Consider the following 16,545-nt stretch of genomic DNA (forward strand, 5'->3'; position numbering starts at 1 on the left):
GAACTTGTTTTAAAAAATAACCGAGCCAAGGGGCACCTGGGTGGCTCAGTGAGTTAAGCATCTGGTTTCAGCTCAGGTTATGATCTCACAGGACGTGAGTTCGAGCCCCATGTTGGGTTCTGTGCTGACAGCTCAGAGCCTGGATCCTGCTTCAGATTCTGTGTCCTCCTCTCTCTCTGCCCCTCCCCTGCTCACATGGTCTCTTTCTCTCTCAAAAGTAAACATTAAAAAAAAAAAATAACAGAACTAATGTCAGAATCACCCATAAGAAAGGTTTTCTAAGTTTCTGGCTGAAATGTTTGAGAAGACATCATCTAACCAGTTCCGACTACTAAGGAGTTATGTTATAGGTTCTGCCACAGGCCCTGTGGAGCCATTAGGATAGCTGCACAGACTGAAAACCTCTCCCAAAATACAAAGATCTCATAAACTGCCTTCTACCCTAGTCAGTTCTCCACTGGGCACAGGACTTGGTGCAGAAGGGAATCAGAAGCACCCATAACTGCCTTCACAGCAGTTTATATGTAGGTAGACCCCTCCACGGGCCACTTTTCTATAGCTATTACAATGCTGACTTACTAGCATTTTCTGTTAATAAAGCACAGTTTCATGACAGAAAAATGGAGGAAAAAATTACCTATAGTTTTAACACTCAGAATAATCAGTTAATACATGCAGAATTTTTTTGTGTAGTTTTTGTCTCATAACATATTTTTATACTATAGATCTTGGTCATCTTTCCTATCAGAACCTGTCAAAAATCTAGCTCATCCGGGGCACCTGGCTGGCTCAGTTGGTAGAGCATGTGACTCTTGATTTCAGGGTTTTAAGTTCAAGCCCTGTTGGATATAGACATTACTTAAAAATAATTTTTTTTTTACTTTTTTTTTTTTTTTTAAGAGAGACAGCACATGCACACATGTGAACAGGGGAGAGGAGGAGAAGGAGAGATACAATCTTAAGCAGGCTCCACACTCAGTACAATGCCCGATGCGGGGCTTGATCCCACAACCCTGGGATCATGACCTGAACCGAAATCAAGAGTCAGACATTCAAGTGACTGAGCCACCCAGGCGCCCCAAAATAAACTCTTCAAAAATACATCTATCTCATTCTTTTTAACTCCAGCTGTTATTTTTTATCTTGAAACACTAGTCTAAGTCTTACAGCTAAGAAAGTACTTAGTACAACTACACCAACCTCCCTTCAAAGGCTCAGAGACTCCACTAAATAAAAAATATTTCTTTATATTAGAAATTGGCAAAAAGCTGTTGAGTGATGACCAGAAGAGCACCACTGCCCCGAAAATGCCCAGCTGCCTCCCACCACAGGCATCTCTGCCCGAGGATGCCCCTCTCTACCTAGAATGAGCTCCTGGAAAGAATGTGACTCTTTCCTTCCCTGGACCCCCAAGCTTGGCATCATGCATTGCTGGCAGTGGATGCTTTGCTGAATGAACAAATGAATGAAAGAACAAGTGAGAACAAACTCAAAGCTCACATTTAACTTTACCTGAGTTAATTTGCTTTGCCTGAAGGGAGTGTGGCTGTGTTCCTGATCCAATGCTCGGATACATTCCTTCAGCTGCAGAGTAGAATAACAACAAACACATCATATATCACATGCAAAGAGAAAGTTAACAGATCAGACTTTTCTTAAATAAGCCACACTCAGGCAATCCTCCAAAAGGAAGTCAAATGCCCTGGTAGTTTCTTGTCCAACAAGAAGAATCAAGCTAGACTGGGAAACAACATCCTGTGCTATCTGTGTCTAGTTAAGGGCCACCCAATATAAAGGCTGTGATCCTAGAATTAGCCCTGATAGCAGGGAACAGACAAACCAGGTAACTTCCCACAAGGCCCAGAGTCCAAGCTTATCTGGTGGCAGTTCTGGCTTGCCACCTCCCTTTTTCTCATCTCCTCTTATACTATTATCAGCTATGGATGTGCTGAAGTAGAGAGAATATCTACTTGACTCCCTCAACCTCCCTGCTCCCACATGCATACCTATAGGTGTAGATTCAAGTGTAGACTCAGATAAAAGTTTTCTGAGTGGGATAGAAGAAATTCTAGAGTCAGAGCTGGAAAGGAACTGGGAAATCACCTAAGTCTACCTTCTCATTTTATTTTTTACCTTCTTATTTTAAAAAGGCAGGGACTGTGTCCCAAAGGCAAGGACGTATCACTTGCTCCTAGACATAAGCCCCTCAAAAAAGTGCACATTTGAACATCATTAGCGCTCAGAGATCCACATATGTAGACCTCCAGGGGTAACATACTCATCAGAAAGAACAGAACAGCAGGGGTGAGGGGAACAGGAGGAGGGAGAAGAGATCTCCTATTTCTGAGTCATGTACCTAGGTTAAAATAAAGTAAATGTAAAGGAAGGGAGGAAAGAGGATGGAAGGAATCCTTGGAAGTACCCATGCTGGAGTTCACCAAGAACAGGTAATTAGCCTTGAGAGTTTGCTATGGCTGTTCTTAGTGGCAAATATTGAGGTCCACAGCTAACTCCTCTCTATCCAAAAAGCTGCAGTATATAAGAGGGAACAAGTATCCTCCACTTTTTGAAAGTTCAGGTTATGCCATTTCACTTTTATAAAAGGCCTACATTAGTACCTGTCTGTGCTAACTAAAAGAAATTTAAAGAGGATTTTCACTTTTATTTTAAAAGGTGAAAAGTAAGGGCCCCTGGATGGTTCAGTCAGTTGAGCGTCTGACTTCAGTTCAGGTCATGATCTCACAGTTTGAGTTCAAGCCCTGTGTCGGGCTCTTGTGCTGACAGTTTGGAGCCTGGAGCTGCTTCAGATTCTGTCTCCCTGTCTCTCTGTTCCTCCCCCACCCGTGCTCACACACGCTTTCTCTCTCTCGCTCTCTCAAAAATAAACATTAAAGAGTAAGGTGAAAAGTAAAAATAGTATTCAGCGTTTATTCTGCAACAAGCCTTTACAGGTGCAGTGCGTGTACCCTGAGCGGCAAGAGTGGTACCGTCCAACTGCTTCCCAGGGAAGTACATTCAACATCTCAGCAGAACTGTATTTCCATCTGTGTTTTATTTAATTTAATTAACTAACTTAGTATTGAGAGAGAGCGAGCAGGCGGGGGAGGGGCAGAGATGGGGGGAGAGAGAATCCTGCACGCAGGCTCTGTGCAGTCAGCGTAGAGACCAACACAGGGCTGGAATGCAAAAGCTGTGAGATCATAACCTGATCTGAAATCAAGAGTTGGATGCTTAACCAATTGAGGCACCCAGGTGCCCCTTATCTTTTAATAGTTTTTTCTTTTTTTTAAGTAAACTCTAAGCCCAATGTGGGCCTTGAATTCACAACCCCAAGATCAAGAGTCACATGTTCCACTGACTAAGCCAGCTAGGCTCCTCGATCTGTGCTTTATTTTGATTTAGTTTGTACACCCATTAGCAAGATGTATCTTAAGGTATCAGAAAAGCCGAAGACAGGCTATTTTTGGCATTTTGGGAATGCACACACTTTTCCCATATAAATTAATGGTAATCACTTCTTTGCCTTATGCCATTTTGGCTTACAAATGGTTTCATGGGAAAATTCTATTTTCAGATAGAGAAACCTATATAAGGGAATTTCCTCTTTTATTACAAATACCCCAAACTTGAGCACTAGGACAGTTCTCCAAAAGGGACAAACAGGTAGCCAAATCCTGCCCCTGAGTTACACCTGCCCCTTACATACTCAAATCCAAGTGTGGCCACCAATCCCTATGAGTCCTTGAGTCCCTTTAGCCCTGTTGAATCAGAATGGGAAGTATACTTTATTAAACTTATTAAGGGAGAACTAAGGGGAATACCCAAGAAGAAAATAAGGTGTACCTTTGTGTACCTTACAAAGCACACGGTTTTTAAAAATTTTTAAAAAATGTTTATTTATTTTTGAGAGAGAGAGAGTGCAAAAAGGGGAAGGGCAGAGAGAGGGAGACACAGAATCTGAAGCAGGCTCCAGGCTCCAAGCTGTCAACACAGCCCGACACGGGGCTTGAACCCACAGACCGCGAGATCATGACCTGAACCCAAGACGGATGCTTACCCGACTTGAGTCTCCCAGGCACCCCAAGATTTTTTTGATAAATATTTTTAAAATTTTTATTTATTTTTTTAAATTTTATTTTTGTAGAGAAAGAGAGCACAAGCAAGAGAGAGGGACAGAGGTAGAGAGAGAAAGCCTCAAGTAGGCTCCATGCCCAGTGCAAAGCCTGATGTGGGGCTTGATCCCATGACCCTAGGATCATGACCTGAGTTGAAAATAAGAGTCAGATGCTCAACTAACTGAGCCCCCCTGGTGCCCCACAAAGCACAAGATTATGATGCTGTTTTTGAAGGCTTGTTTCTAGGCTCCTTTGCATGCTCCTGCCCTTGTGAGATAGACATAGTCCAGTCTCAAGAGGTTGTATGACTTCACATGGACTTCTTCCCAGATTTTATACTTGATTCCTGGACCATAATTTTACATATGAGAATCACAGATTTGTAGCTAGAGAATATGGACCCCTGGCCAGTTCACTTAATCCATCTGAGTCTTAGAAACTTAACCTGTAAATGCTATTGGTTCTGGGGCTCCTTTGAGAAATGGTTGATTACAGGGCTAGGGCAGGGAAAGCATAAAGATGAGTGTGTGACATCTTATAAGGCCAAAAGGCAAGGATATGCTCAAAAATGATGGGGGATGAGGAGCCTGGGTGGCTCAGTCAGAGCCTGAGACTTCGCCTCCGGTCATGATCTCACGGTTTGTGAGCTCGAGCCCCGTGTCAGGTTCTCTGCTGTCAGCCCAGAGCCTACTTCAGATCCTCTGTCCCTCTCTCTCTCTGCCCCCTCCCCTGCTTGTGCTCTCTCTCCCTCTCTCAAAATACATAAACAACAACAAAAAATGATGAGGGCATATATATCAAAATGATACAGGAGCCAACTTGAAAGAGCTCACAATGGCCAAATCTGGGACAATCTGAGCAATAAAATAATGATAGAAATGTATTATAATCTAGCAAATAAAAGAAATATCCATTTACTGTTATAATCTAATAAATAAATTGGAGAAGAAGGATAGCTCTTACAGCAGAATTCCAACTAATTAATGTAAAAAGAGTGATAGGAACAGTAAATCCCACCAGGTAAACACCACAATAATTGTTGCAGATTAAGAATCATCAATGGATGCCAAAATCAGGCAGCAAAAGTGTGATGTAAATAGGATATCTGCATAGTTTCAAAGTATCTCCCCATAAGATATTAATTACAAAAGGAAAAATGGTAACATTACGGTGAAGAAACCTAGCACAAACCACCTTAAGTGATCAAAGTGAACATCATCAGTAGTAAGACATACTGATTTCATGCACCACCTGATATGATCCACCAAGAAGGACACAACTTATGTGGTGTTCTTGCTAAAAATTCTTTACCTTGATCGAATCTGAGAAAACATCAGATAAACCCAAATCCACAGACAATCTGCAAAATAAAAGGCCAGCACTCTTCAAAGGTGTTAAAGTCACAGACAACAAAAACTGAGGAGACTATGAAGACAGAACAACTAAATGCAGTATAAGGTCCTGGACCCAAAAAAGGACATCAGTGGGACTACTGGTGAAATTAAAACAAGGTCTGTAGATTAGTTAATAGTATTATTATTACTTTTTTAAATATTTAAAACTTTTATTTGAGAGAGAGAAAGAGGCAGGCGGGGGGGTGGGGGAGAGAGAGTGAGAGAGAGAATTTCAAACAGGCACCATGCTCAGCACAGAGTCTGACACAGGACTCGATCCCATGACCCTGGGATGACTGAAATCAACAGTTGGACATTCAACTGACTAAGCCATCTAGGCACTCCTTTAAAATTTTTCTTTTTTTAGTTAACAGTATTATAACCAATGTTAATTTCCTGATTTAGAGCATTTTATTATGGTTACGTAGGATGTTAATATTATGGATGCTGGGTGAAGGAATGCTGGGCATTTATTTTTGCATCTTTTTGTAAACTTAAAATTATTCAAAAATTAAAAAGGTAAAAATAGATGCTCTCTCACCTTTCTAGCCTTGCAATTTATCCTTCATGAGGCCTAGAAATAAAGTACCTAGCTAGAGACTTCAGTTCTGGTCAAAAGGACTTAAATAATATGGAGGAACACAGGCAGCACTGTAGAGCTGCAAAAAGGAATAAGGAAGATCTTTATATAGAACCGTGTAGGGAGCTCCAGGATACTGGTCAGGGAAAAAAGCAAAGTGTTTACAGTATGCTACCCTTTTGCTTCTGAGAACAGCGTTGAATACATATATATTCAATGTACTGAATGTATGTGTGTGTGTGTGTGTGTGTGTGTGTGTGTGTGTGTGTGTGTGTATGTGTGTTTATCAAGTGACTTCGCAACACAGTATTAGGACTACACATCCCTAGCCAGATACAACTTAAGAGTGAAAAAGAAACTGCAAAGAAATATTAATTTGAATTCAGTAATCACATTATGAGTAGTGTTAGGATTATTTTGAAATGTATACATACTGAAGTAGAGCTAATAAATTAATGTTAGGAACTAAGAATTCTAGCATAGGAGAGAAGGGAAATATAAATTCAAAAAAGTTAACCAAAACCCTTGTAATCTTAATTTTGAATTAATTTATTAGTATGAATCCCTGATCTACCTTACCCTTTCAAAAAAAAATCTATTTCCTAGCTCTGTCTACTAACCCACTTATGGTATAAGCACCCCTAGGGCCCCTTAATGGTCTCTAAATGCCATTTCCTTCTAAAACCAAGGCTTGTTGAAGAACTGGCTGATTCAAGGTCTGGAAAAGGAAACGTACAAGATGAGCCTAGATTATCTTGTCATACCAGAAAGCCAGGAAGCTATTTGAGACTAAGAGGGCTGGTCTAAAAAACAAAGGAACATACTTGAAAAAGCTCCCACTGGCCAAATATGTACAATTTAAATAGCAAAAAAAGAATAATGATTATAATGAGTTTATAATAATACAAAAAAAAAGTAAATAACAAACTCATTGGTCATGTTTAGGTTACTAGGACACCAGTCATTCTGCAAAATGGTGAGTGAAGGCAAAGAAGCAAGAATTTATCTGGTCTCTACTGTATGAACTATATTTCAGAATCAGACAGTTGAGGGAAAGTTCTTTCCAGCTAATAAAGAAGGAGTATTAGAATATCATCATTTTGGAATCTCTAGTAAAACAGCAGATATAGGCGATGCTCATCAAAGGCTGCTAAAACCACTCAATGAAAAAGTCTGATAGGAAACTATAATGGAGGAATTAAGCTGACACTTGAATTTTTCTCAATTCTTAAAAAATCACAAAGAGAGAAAAGCAGACATTCTGTACCTCCTGACATGTTCCTATAGGAAATCTAAAAACTACCCATGAATTCTTGTCAAAAAACAGAACCTCAATCTCATCAAGCTTCTAGAACAGTGCTTTCCCAATAGAAATGTTAGCCACAAGTGCAAATCATACGTGTAATTTAAAATTTCACATTTAAAAAAATGAAATTAATCTTTTTTTAAGTTTATTTATTTATTTGAGAGAGAGAGAGAGAGAGAGAGAGCGCGCACGCATGCGCTCATGAGCAGGAGAGGGGCAGAGAGAACCCCAAGCAGGCTCCACGCTGCCAGCGCAGAGCTTGACACGGGGCTCAATCCCACGAACTGCAAGATCATGACCTGAACCAAAACCAAGAGTCCAATGCTTGGCCGATTGAGCCATTCAGGCACTCCAAATTAATCTTAATTACATGTTATGTAATCCAATACATCCAAAATGTTATTTCATTGTGTAATCAATATGAAAAATATTAATGAGACATTAAGCCTGCTTCAAGATCCAGGGTGTATCTTATACTTAGAGCATATCTCAGTTCAGACTGGCTATGTTTGAAGTGCTCAATAGCCACATGTGGCGTAGTGGCTACTGTACTGTACAGCACAAATACAGACCTTAACCACTTTACAAAAAATAGAGAGAACAGAGTGCCATGTTAAACATCAACATGGGGATGCAGTCAACCTAATCCAGAATGCAGGAAATCTTATAGGACAAGTGACCCTGTTTTCTTGAACAAATACATTGATATTAAAGAGAGAGAGAGAGAATGGAAGAACTGATATGGAATAAAAGAGACTATCAGAAATGATCCAAGGGTCCTGTTTGCATCTTGATTTGAACAAACCAACTGTGAAAAGCCATTTATGGGACAACTGGAGGAAGGATAACATTTACTAGATAATAGATTATATAACATAATTATTTCTTTAGGTGTGATAATGGCATTGCAGGTATATTTAAAAGAGTATGAGCCCTCATCTCCTTGACATAATGAAATATTTGTGGAAGACGTGACAGGATGACAGGATTTGCTTTACAATAATCCAAGGGAAGGGTTAGATTTTTTACATGTTGAAGCTGGGTGCAAGTATTTGGGAGGTCATTAAATGATTTATTCTACTTTCGTATGTTTGAAAACTTAATACAATCTAAAAATTTGATGAGAGGGAGAAAGCTTACCTAAGTTAACCATTTAGCAGCTGCAGAAATACTTGTGTGTTCCTTTGCTGAGAATCTGATTGGGCAGCCTCTGCCCAATTCCAACCTTGGAATTCCACTGCCAGACTCTAAGAGCATGCCCTTGCTCTACTGATACCACCCAGCCACCCTCACCCACTCTGGCTGCATGTAAAGAGGGGCAAAATCTCTCAGGAAGGATTTTTAAAAATTTTTAAGTTTTTAATTGTTTGTTTATTTATTTATTTTTGAGAGACAGAGAGAGAGAGAGGGAGGGAGGGAGAGAGGGAGGGAGGGAGGAAGGGAAAGAGAGGGAGGGAGGGGCAAGGGCAGGGGCAAAGAGAGTGGGAGACACAAAATCTGAAGCAGGCTCCAGGCTATGAGCTGTCAGCACAGAGCCTGACACGGGGTTCGAACTCATGGACCATGAGATCATACCCTGAACTGAAGTCGGACTCTTAACTGACTGAGCCACCCAGGCACCCCTCAAGAAGGATTTTTAGATTAAAGTTGTCAAACAACTTACAGCCAGAAGACTCTGGTTTATTTCTGCACCTTCCATCTTTGTCTGTCTATCTGAGTCTCTGGCGTCTGCTGCTCTTTCACTGCCAGCCAAGTCAATAAAAGAGATCCTAGAGAAAAGACACAGCAAGGATAACTTCTTTGGGGCTTTGGTTTATTTTTACAACAGTCAGCATTTTGTGGCGGCAGGAAGAAATTAACACTGGCCCATCCTCAGGAAAGAAAAGACATTACTGTCAGCTTTCCAAAAGTATTTTAAGATCCTGATCTGTCAGCTGTTGATAGCACTGTTCACTCAGACACTTCCATTGGTTTTAATCATTTGTGAGAAAGTATGACTAAAATTAATAAAACATTCTTCCCCCCACAAAAAAAACCCCACCATTCTTCCCATAAAGCTAAATGACTGCAATGCAAATCACGTATGTGACCACTTAGATAATTAAACAGAAACTTCTGTGGGCTGCTTTCCAGCCAAAAAAAAAAAAAAAAAAAAAAAAAGAAAAGAAAAGAAAGTTTAAAAAAAAAAAAAAGAAAAGAAAAAGACTCATTACTGAGAAGTGAGATAGGCTCATCCATCAGTGTGGCAGAGTTTGCTAAGATAGCACCAGGGAAGCAATGAATGTACTCAATTGTCTTATGGCTTCTTTCAAGAAGGCTAGATTAATTTTCTCTCCCCCCTCCCCTTTTTTTTTGGCCTGTAAGCTGAGATGCATTTCCTACTATTCCTTTACTGATACTGTGTTTCATGTTAGAAGCAATCAATGTCCCTTTTAATAACTTAGGCTTGACCAACAATAGGTCATTACTTCATGGTTAATCAACTGATGGCACTTTAATACAATGATTTATTTCAGGGCTAACAACTCTACTCTGTATCCCTGATATTTATTAAAAACTCCATGGTGGCAGAGTGTCCTGTTGTTGATAACACATATTTCAAAGTCACGTTACGGAAAGGCAGACAATGCAGTTCCTTGCATATTTCCAGCTCACCTGCCAAATGTCCTCTTGGCTGAATCTTTGATCTGAATTTGGATGATAGCATGGGAGCGGGAGGAGTCTGCATTAACTCCAGTGGCCCCAGTGCTGCGCTCCTTGCTGCCTTTCAGAATCACCTGAAAATAAAATCCATAGGGTGATTCCCCCAAGAAATAAAAAAGCCCTCTGGTTTCTAAGAGTTGGCTGAGAGCAATAGAGACCAGGCATATACCTTTGTCAGTACACTGCAGTCATTTTCCTTCCAAGCAGAAAGCTGCCTAAACATTAAATCATACAGAGTAAGTACCCAACAGCAATGCAAACAATGTGGAATACTCACCTTGGGGGAGAACATTTAATAGCTGAAGAGCTAATTTACTTCTTGATCTCATAAACTCTTTTTTATATCTTTGATAGATTTAGCCTGACTACAATCTCCAGGGCATGACTTGTCTCCAAAGCAAGGTCCCACAGTAGCCATCTATCTTAGTAACTAAAGCAAAGGACAGAAATGTGTGTCACAGAATGACTAATACACAGGGAAGAAAAAGAGGGAGAGAGAGAGACAGAATCCCAAGCAGGCTCCACACTGTCAGCCTGTCAGCTCAAAGCCTGATGTGGGGCTTGAACTCACAAACCACGAGGTCATGACCTGAAATCCAGAGTTGGCTGCTTACCCTACTGAGCCACCCAGGTGCCCCTAGAATTGTATTTTAGAATCAAATTTAGAATATTTTAGATGCACTCATTTTGTAAATAGCTTGCTAAAAGTGTAATAGGTCTATCCGATGAATCTTTTTATAAAGAGAAGAACCTGTTAATTTATAACACTGGACTGTCAACTGCAGAGCTAGTATGTTACTGCTAATTAGAAATCATAAGAATGACAGTAGTAGTCCCTTACACTGGGTGTGGCAGGTCCCCCTGCCCTGCACTGCTAACTAAGCTCGGATGCTGGCTAGGCTGCTTCAGGCACATCTGTAACTGAACCACCTAGTTCAAATGTACTTCTTTATCCTGGCCTCTCTCCTGTCACTCTGACTTCGTGCGTACATAGACTAATGCAAGGATGATGTGTAATGTTCTTTTTATCAAACTTTTCTTTTTTCTCTATTAGAAAAGAAAGACATGCTTACTGTGGAAAACTTGGAAAATGTAGGAAAACTATCAAGAAGAAAATATATACCTCACATAAATACAGAGTTAACAAGATTCTGGTGTATTTCCTTCTAGTTTTAGGGTTCTCACACCTCTTTTTGTTTTTTGCCTGTTGGTTTTGGTCTTTTACAAGCCCCACGAAGAGACAGGGGAGATCCTTTAAATCTCTACATCTGTATAAACAATATGCTTGATAAGGGAAGAAACAGAGAAGTTAGTGACTTACCCGAGGTCACATAGGTCAAATATCGTCAGGCTAGGGATAGAAGCCAGGTGGCCTCTGCCACGTGAGAGTAATGAAAGGCCTCAAGGCCACACTAGCTAGGCACAGCGGATACAGACAGACGCTTAGAGGATGGTTTGTGGTTCACCCCCAGGGAAGTCAAGAAAGGTTGGCTTCTGGGGTTCTGTTATAAAGTTTTACACTTGGTTTTTCATGCACCTTGTCCACCTTATCCATCATGATGCATTAGGTACCTGTGAGTACATCCCAGAAAACCTAATGTGTTGAGGATACCTTTCCTGACTAATGACTTTTAGGGAAGGCATGAAGGATTTCTGGTTCTGGTTCAGTTTCCTCAGCTTCAGAAACAGGCTACAATCACCATGCCTTTCAGAAAGTGAAATAAAGCACCTGGGCTCTGATGAGTAAAAATGACTCAGTTTATAAAGGTCATCAGATAGATCAACTTTTTTTAATATTTATTTTTATTTAAAAAATTTTTTTAAGTTTTTTTTTTTTTTTTTTTGAGAAAGACAGAGACAGCACAAGCAGGGGAGGGGCAGAGAGGTAGAGAGAGAATCCCAAGCAGGCTCTATGCTGCCAGCACATATAGCCCGACACAGGGCTTGAACCCACAAAACTGTAAGATCATGACCTGAGCTGAAACCAAGAATCAGACACTTAACCGACTGAGCCATCTATGTGTCCCAATGTTTATTTATTTTTGAGAGAGAACAGGAGTGAGGGAGGTGCAGAGAGATGGGGACAGAGAAGTGGGCTTCATGCTGGTAGCAGAGAGCCTGATGTGGGTCTCGAATGCACAGCCCTGAGATCAAGAGTTGCATGCTCCACTGACTGAGCCAGCCAGGTGCCCCAAGAACAAACATTTTTGTGTAAACTTCCAAAACTTTATTTCTTTTCAGAAATGTAAAACAATGAGAGTTTCCTGGGGAAATAGAGCTTTGCAGATCAACATGAGACTCCATGGGCTCCCCAGTACAAGTGAACCAAAAAGAAAAAAGAAGAAGAAAAGGGAAAAACAAAATATTTGGGGGCAAATGCAAGCCTAGGAGCCAAGCAAAAATAGTGCAATCAACTGAAAAATCAGTAGGCTTCCCTTTCCTCTACCACTTCCTCCTTCTTGAATTCTTCCTTCTGTAACTAAAGTCTATTGGGCAAATTTCTAAATCTAGGTCCTTTAGACAAAACATGTTATGTGAGTAGTGAAATGGGGACCTGCCACCAAAGAAACTAAAGACAACTGCTCAATTCTGTTGCCTGGGTAACATTCAAGGACATTATTAATAAAGACTATTAATAAGAACAGATGTGGCAAATTGAACTAGTGTCACACCAACCATTTTCTATATGTTATCTCATTTCCTCCTCTATCATCCAACCCAATCATCTACTATCATCCACATGTTTCAGGCTCAGAAAGGGAAAGGACATGCTGAAGGATACATGGCACCAGGACCCACCTCTGTATGGTTGTAAGGCTTTAATCACTAAGGTTTCTGTGCATATACCGAAGGAGGGCTAGGAGCATGTCAGTAGCATAGGCACTGTGTGCATAGTAAGTCTCTACCACTGGCATACAACCGAGGCTCATCTAGGGGAAGCTTTTGCCATGTGGGCCTCCGTTACCAATTGCGGTTAGGGCAATGATAAAATATGAAACAGGTTTATGAGAAGTTTGAGAATGGATGCCCGTAAGTACATAAAGTGGCTATCGAAATGACTTAAAAATCTGTAAATCTCTACAACTGAAAAAATACTCATCAATTCCCTGACAGAAGAAATCTTGATTCCACAACTGAGAAATGTGAGGAGTCAGTGCGTCCTCGGTAAAGGCAGGGAAGACCTGGTGTCTGCATCGTTAAGACCAGGTAATAAAATACACTTGAAGGAGAGAGTTCCTGGAAGAAGGACAATCCTGTGGGAAAAATACGGCTGCTAGTTGTGCAGGCATGCAAGTGGCCATGCCTGAGTGAACCTGAGGGTGATCTGTGAGGGTGGCACTTGAGCAAACACATGGGTGATACTTGAGCAAGCATGTACAGTAACACCTGAGAAAGTGCAACACCTGAGTTAGCAAGTGCTGTTGTTTCGAGTCAGTAAATGTTCATGAGGACATCCATAATTTATATCAACTTTCCATCTTGATCTCAGCTGACTTCTTGTAGACTGAGAGTATCGATGGTGATGATATAGAACACTGACTAACAAGAAACTTCTTTCTGCTTTTTTTTTTTTTTAATTTTTTGAGAGAGAGAGAGAGAGAGAGGGAGAGAACAGGGGAGGGGCAGAGAGAGAGGGAGAGAGAGAATCCCAAGCAGGCTCTGTAGTCAGCACACAGCCCAATACAGGGCTCAAACTCACAAACCATAAGATCGTGACCTGAGCCGAAATCAAGAGTCGGATGCTCAACCAACTGAGCCACCCAGGTGGCTTTTCTTAGATATCTTAAGATAGAGCAGTACCATAAACTCTTCCAAAGGTAGTGGGAGTGATATGACACCAGACTGCCCATTAACACAATTATGGCCATAGCTAAGGGAAAGGGACCTCCTCCTAAACATCTCTTCCTTTCCCATTCAGTTGGTTAAATCTTCAGGGATAAAGGCATCATGGGCAGTAACTCTCCTGTCAAATGAAGGAATGGCTGGGGGAGGTGGGGGAAAGAGAACCACAGGGAACAGGAATATAAGAAACAATTTTCTTAGGACTCCACAATGGAGGGCACTCTGGACAGGTTAAGAATGGTCACAATCTTGGGGCACCTGGGTGGCTTAGTCGGTTGGGCAACCAACTTCACTCAGGTCATGATATCACAGATTGTGAGCTCGAGCCCCGCATCAGGCTCTGTGCTGACAGCTCAGAGCCTGGAGCCTGCTTCGGATTCTGTGTCTCCCTTTCTCTCTGCCCCTCCCCCACTCACACTCTATCTCTCTCCTTCAAGAGTAAAAAAACATTAAAAAAAAAAAAAAAAAAAAAAAAGAATGGTCACAATTTCCGGGCACCTGGGTGGCTCAGCTGGTTAAGTGTCTGACTTTGGCTCAGGTTGTGATCTCATGGTTCATGAGTTCGAGCCCCGCTCAGGCTTTCTGCTGTCAGTGCAGAGTCTGCTTCAGATCCTCTGTCCCCCTCTCTTTACCCCTCCCCTGCTCTCTCTCAAAAATAAATAAACATTGGGAAAAAAAAAAAAAAAGAGGGGCACCTGGGTGGCTCAGTCAGGTAAGTGTCTGACTTCGGTCTGGGTCATGATCTTGCGGTTTGTGAGTTCCAGCCCCATACTGGGCTCTGTGCTGACAGCTCAGAGCCTGGAGCCTGCTTCAGATTCGGTCTCCCTCTCTCTGCCCCTCCCCCACTCATGCTCTGTCTCTCCCTGTCTCTCAATAATAAATAAAAGTTTAAAAAAAAAAAAAAAAAAAAAAGAATGGTCACAATCTCAGGGAAGCCCCTTCAACACATCCCACAAACTTTTGTTGTGCACTTGATTTTACAATTCCTAGAAAGGGGCCCTTGGCTCTTAAGTAACTCTAAAATAGCCACACTCGTGTGCTATCCTCAGATGTTTTATCCCAGGACTTAAGAATATAATAGTCACACAAATATGAGGTCTCAGCCCTTAAGCAAAATTTACTTATTTGTCCTAGGAAAAAGAAACTGTTAGAAAAAGACATCAGTGGGGCGCCTGTGTGGCTCAGTCGGTTAAGTGGCCGACTTCGGCTCAGGTCATGATCTCACGGTCCGTGGGTTTGAGCCCCGCGTCGGGCTCTGTGCTGACAGCTCAGAGCCTGGAGCCTGCTTCAGATTCTGTGTCTCCCTCTCTCTCTGACCCTCCCCCGTTCATGCTCTGTCTCTCTCTGTCTCAAAAATAAATAAACATTAAAAAAAAAAATTTTTTTTTTTTAAAAAAGAAAAAGACATCAGTGGTGGGTCACCCTGCCATTTCATACACCCAAATCCCTGGAAAGGTGTATTGTGAAGCTGTTCTAAAGGAACGTCTGGTCAAGTACCTGGCCTGTCCTTCTAGCCTTCTTTCTTTGACTCTAGCCAGGCTTGCTACTAAAAGAATACTGTAAGAATGATTATAATGGCTGCAGGCTGCATGTCAGAATCACGTGGAGAGCATTTAAAATGACATATACCTTCATACATTGCTGCTGGGAATGTAAAATGGTACAGCCACTTTGGAGAACAGTTTGGCAGTTCCTCAAAAAGTATGACCCAGCAATTCCATTCCTAGGCATAGACTCAAGAGAACTGAAGACATACGTCCACACAAAAACTTATACATGAATGTTTATAGCAGTATTATTCATAACAGTGCTTCTATAAAAGTAAAAACAACCTCTGTGTCTATTAACTAATGAATGGATGAATAAAATATGAATAATATGGGGCACCTAGGTGGTTCAGTCGATTGAATGTCTGACTCTTGATTTCAGCTCAGGTCATGATCCCAGGGTCGTGGGATCAAGCCCTATGCTGGGGTCTGAGCTAAGTGTGGAGACTGTTTGAGATTCTCTCTCCCATTGCCCCTCTCCCCCTCTCCCCCACTCACAAGCTTGCTCTCTCTTTCCCTCTCTAAAATATATATATATATATATATATATATATATATATATATATATATATATATATATATATATGAATAATGTATCCATAATAGAATATTATTCAGCCACAAGAAGGAATGAAAGTACTTTCATATGCTACAACATGGGTGAGCTTTGAAAATCTGTTAAGTGAAAGAAACTAGAGACAAAAGGTTGCATATTGTAGGATTCCATATATGCTATGGCCAAAATGGGCAAATTCAAAGAGACAGAAATTAGTGGCTGCAAGGCCTGGATGCGAAGGAAATACGGAGCAACTGCTACTGGTACAGGGTTTCATTCTGAAGTGATGAAAATGTTCTGGAATTAGATAGAGGAGATGGCTACACAACTTTCTGAATATACTTTAAAAATCATTTAACTGCATATTTTAAAAGGGTGATTATTTTATGTGGATTATATTTTAATAAGAAAATTATATTTAAAAACACTGAAGCATACACTTTAAAAAGGTGAATTATGGTATGTGACCAATATTTCAGTTCAGGATAACACTAATATCTA

General features: G+C 40.9%; 1 protein-coding gene across 6 annotated transcripts in view; it reads right to left on the reverse strand.

The window, feature by feature from the left end:
• Positions 1 to 16,545, reverse strand: part of KIF24 (kinesin family member 24) — a 73,442-nt gene that overhangs the window by 9,705 nt on the left and 47,192 nt on the right. For all 6 annotated transcript variants that reach the window (XM_019424129.2, XM_019424126.2, XM_019424128.2 and 3 more), the window contains 3 exons: positions 10,051 to 10,172; positions 9,059 to 9,164; positions 1,513 to 1,584 (listed from right to left, as the gene is read on the reverse strand). In XM_019424129.2, coding sequence (XP_019279674.2) covers positions 1,513 to 1,584; positions 9,059 to 9,164; positions 10,051 to 10,172 — 300 coding nt within the window. The remainder of the gene's footprint in view (positions 1 to 1,512; positions 1,585 to 9,058; positions 9,165 to 10,050; positions 10,173 to 16,545) is intronic.

The sequence above is a fragment of the Panthera pardus genome, unplaced genomic scaffold, assembly GCF_024362965.1.
Source record: "Panthera pardus isolate Hobbes unplaced genomic scaffold, ASM2436296v1 HiC_scaffold_20, whole genome shotgun sequence".
Classification (NCBI taxonomy): domain Eukaryota; kingdom Metazoa; phylum Chordata; class Mammalia; order Carnivora; family Felidae; genus Panthera; species Panthera pardus.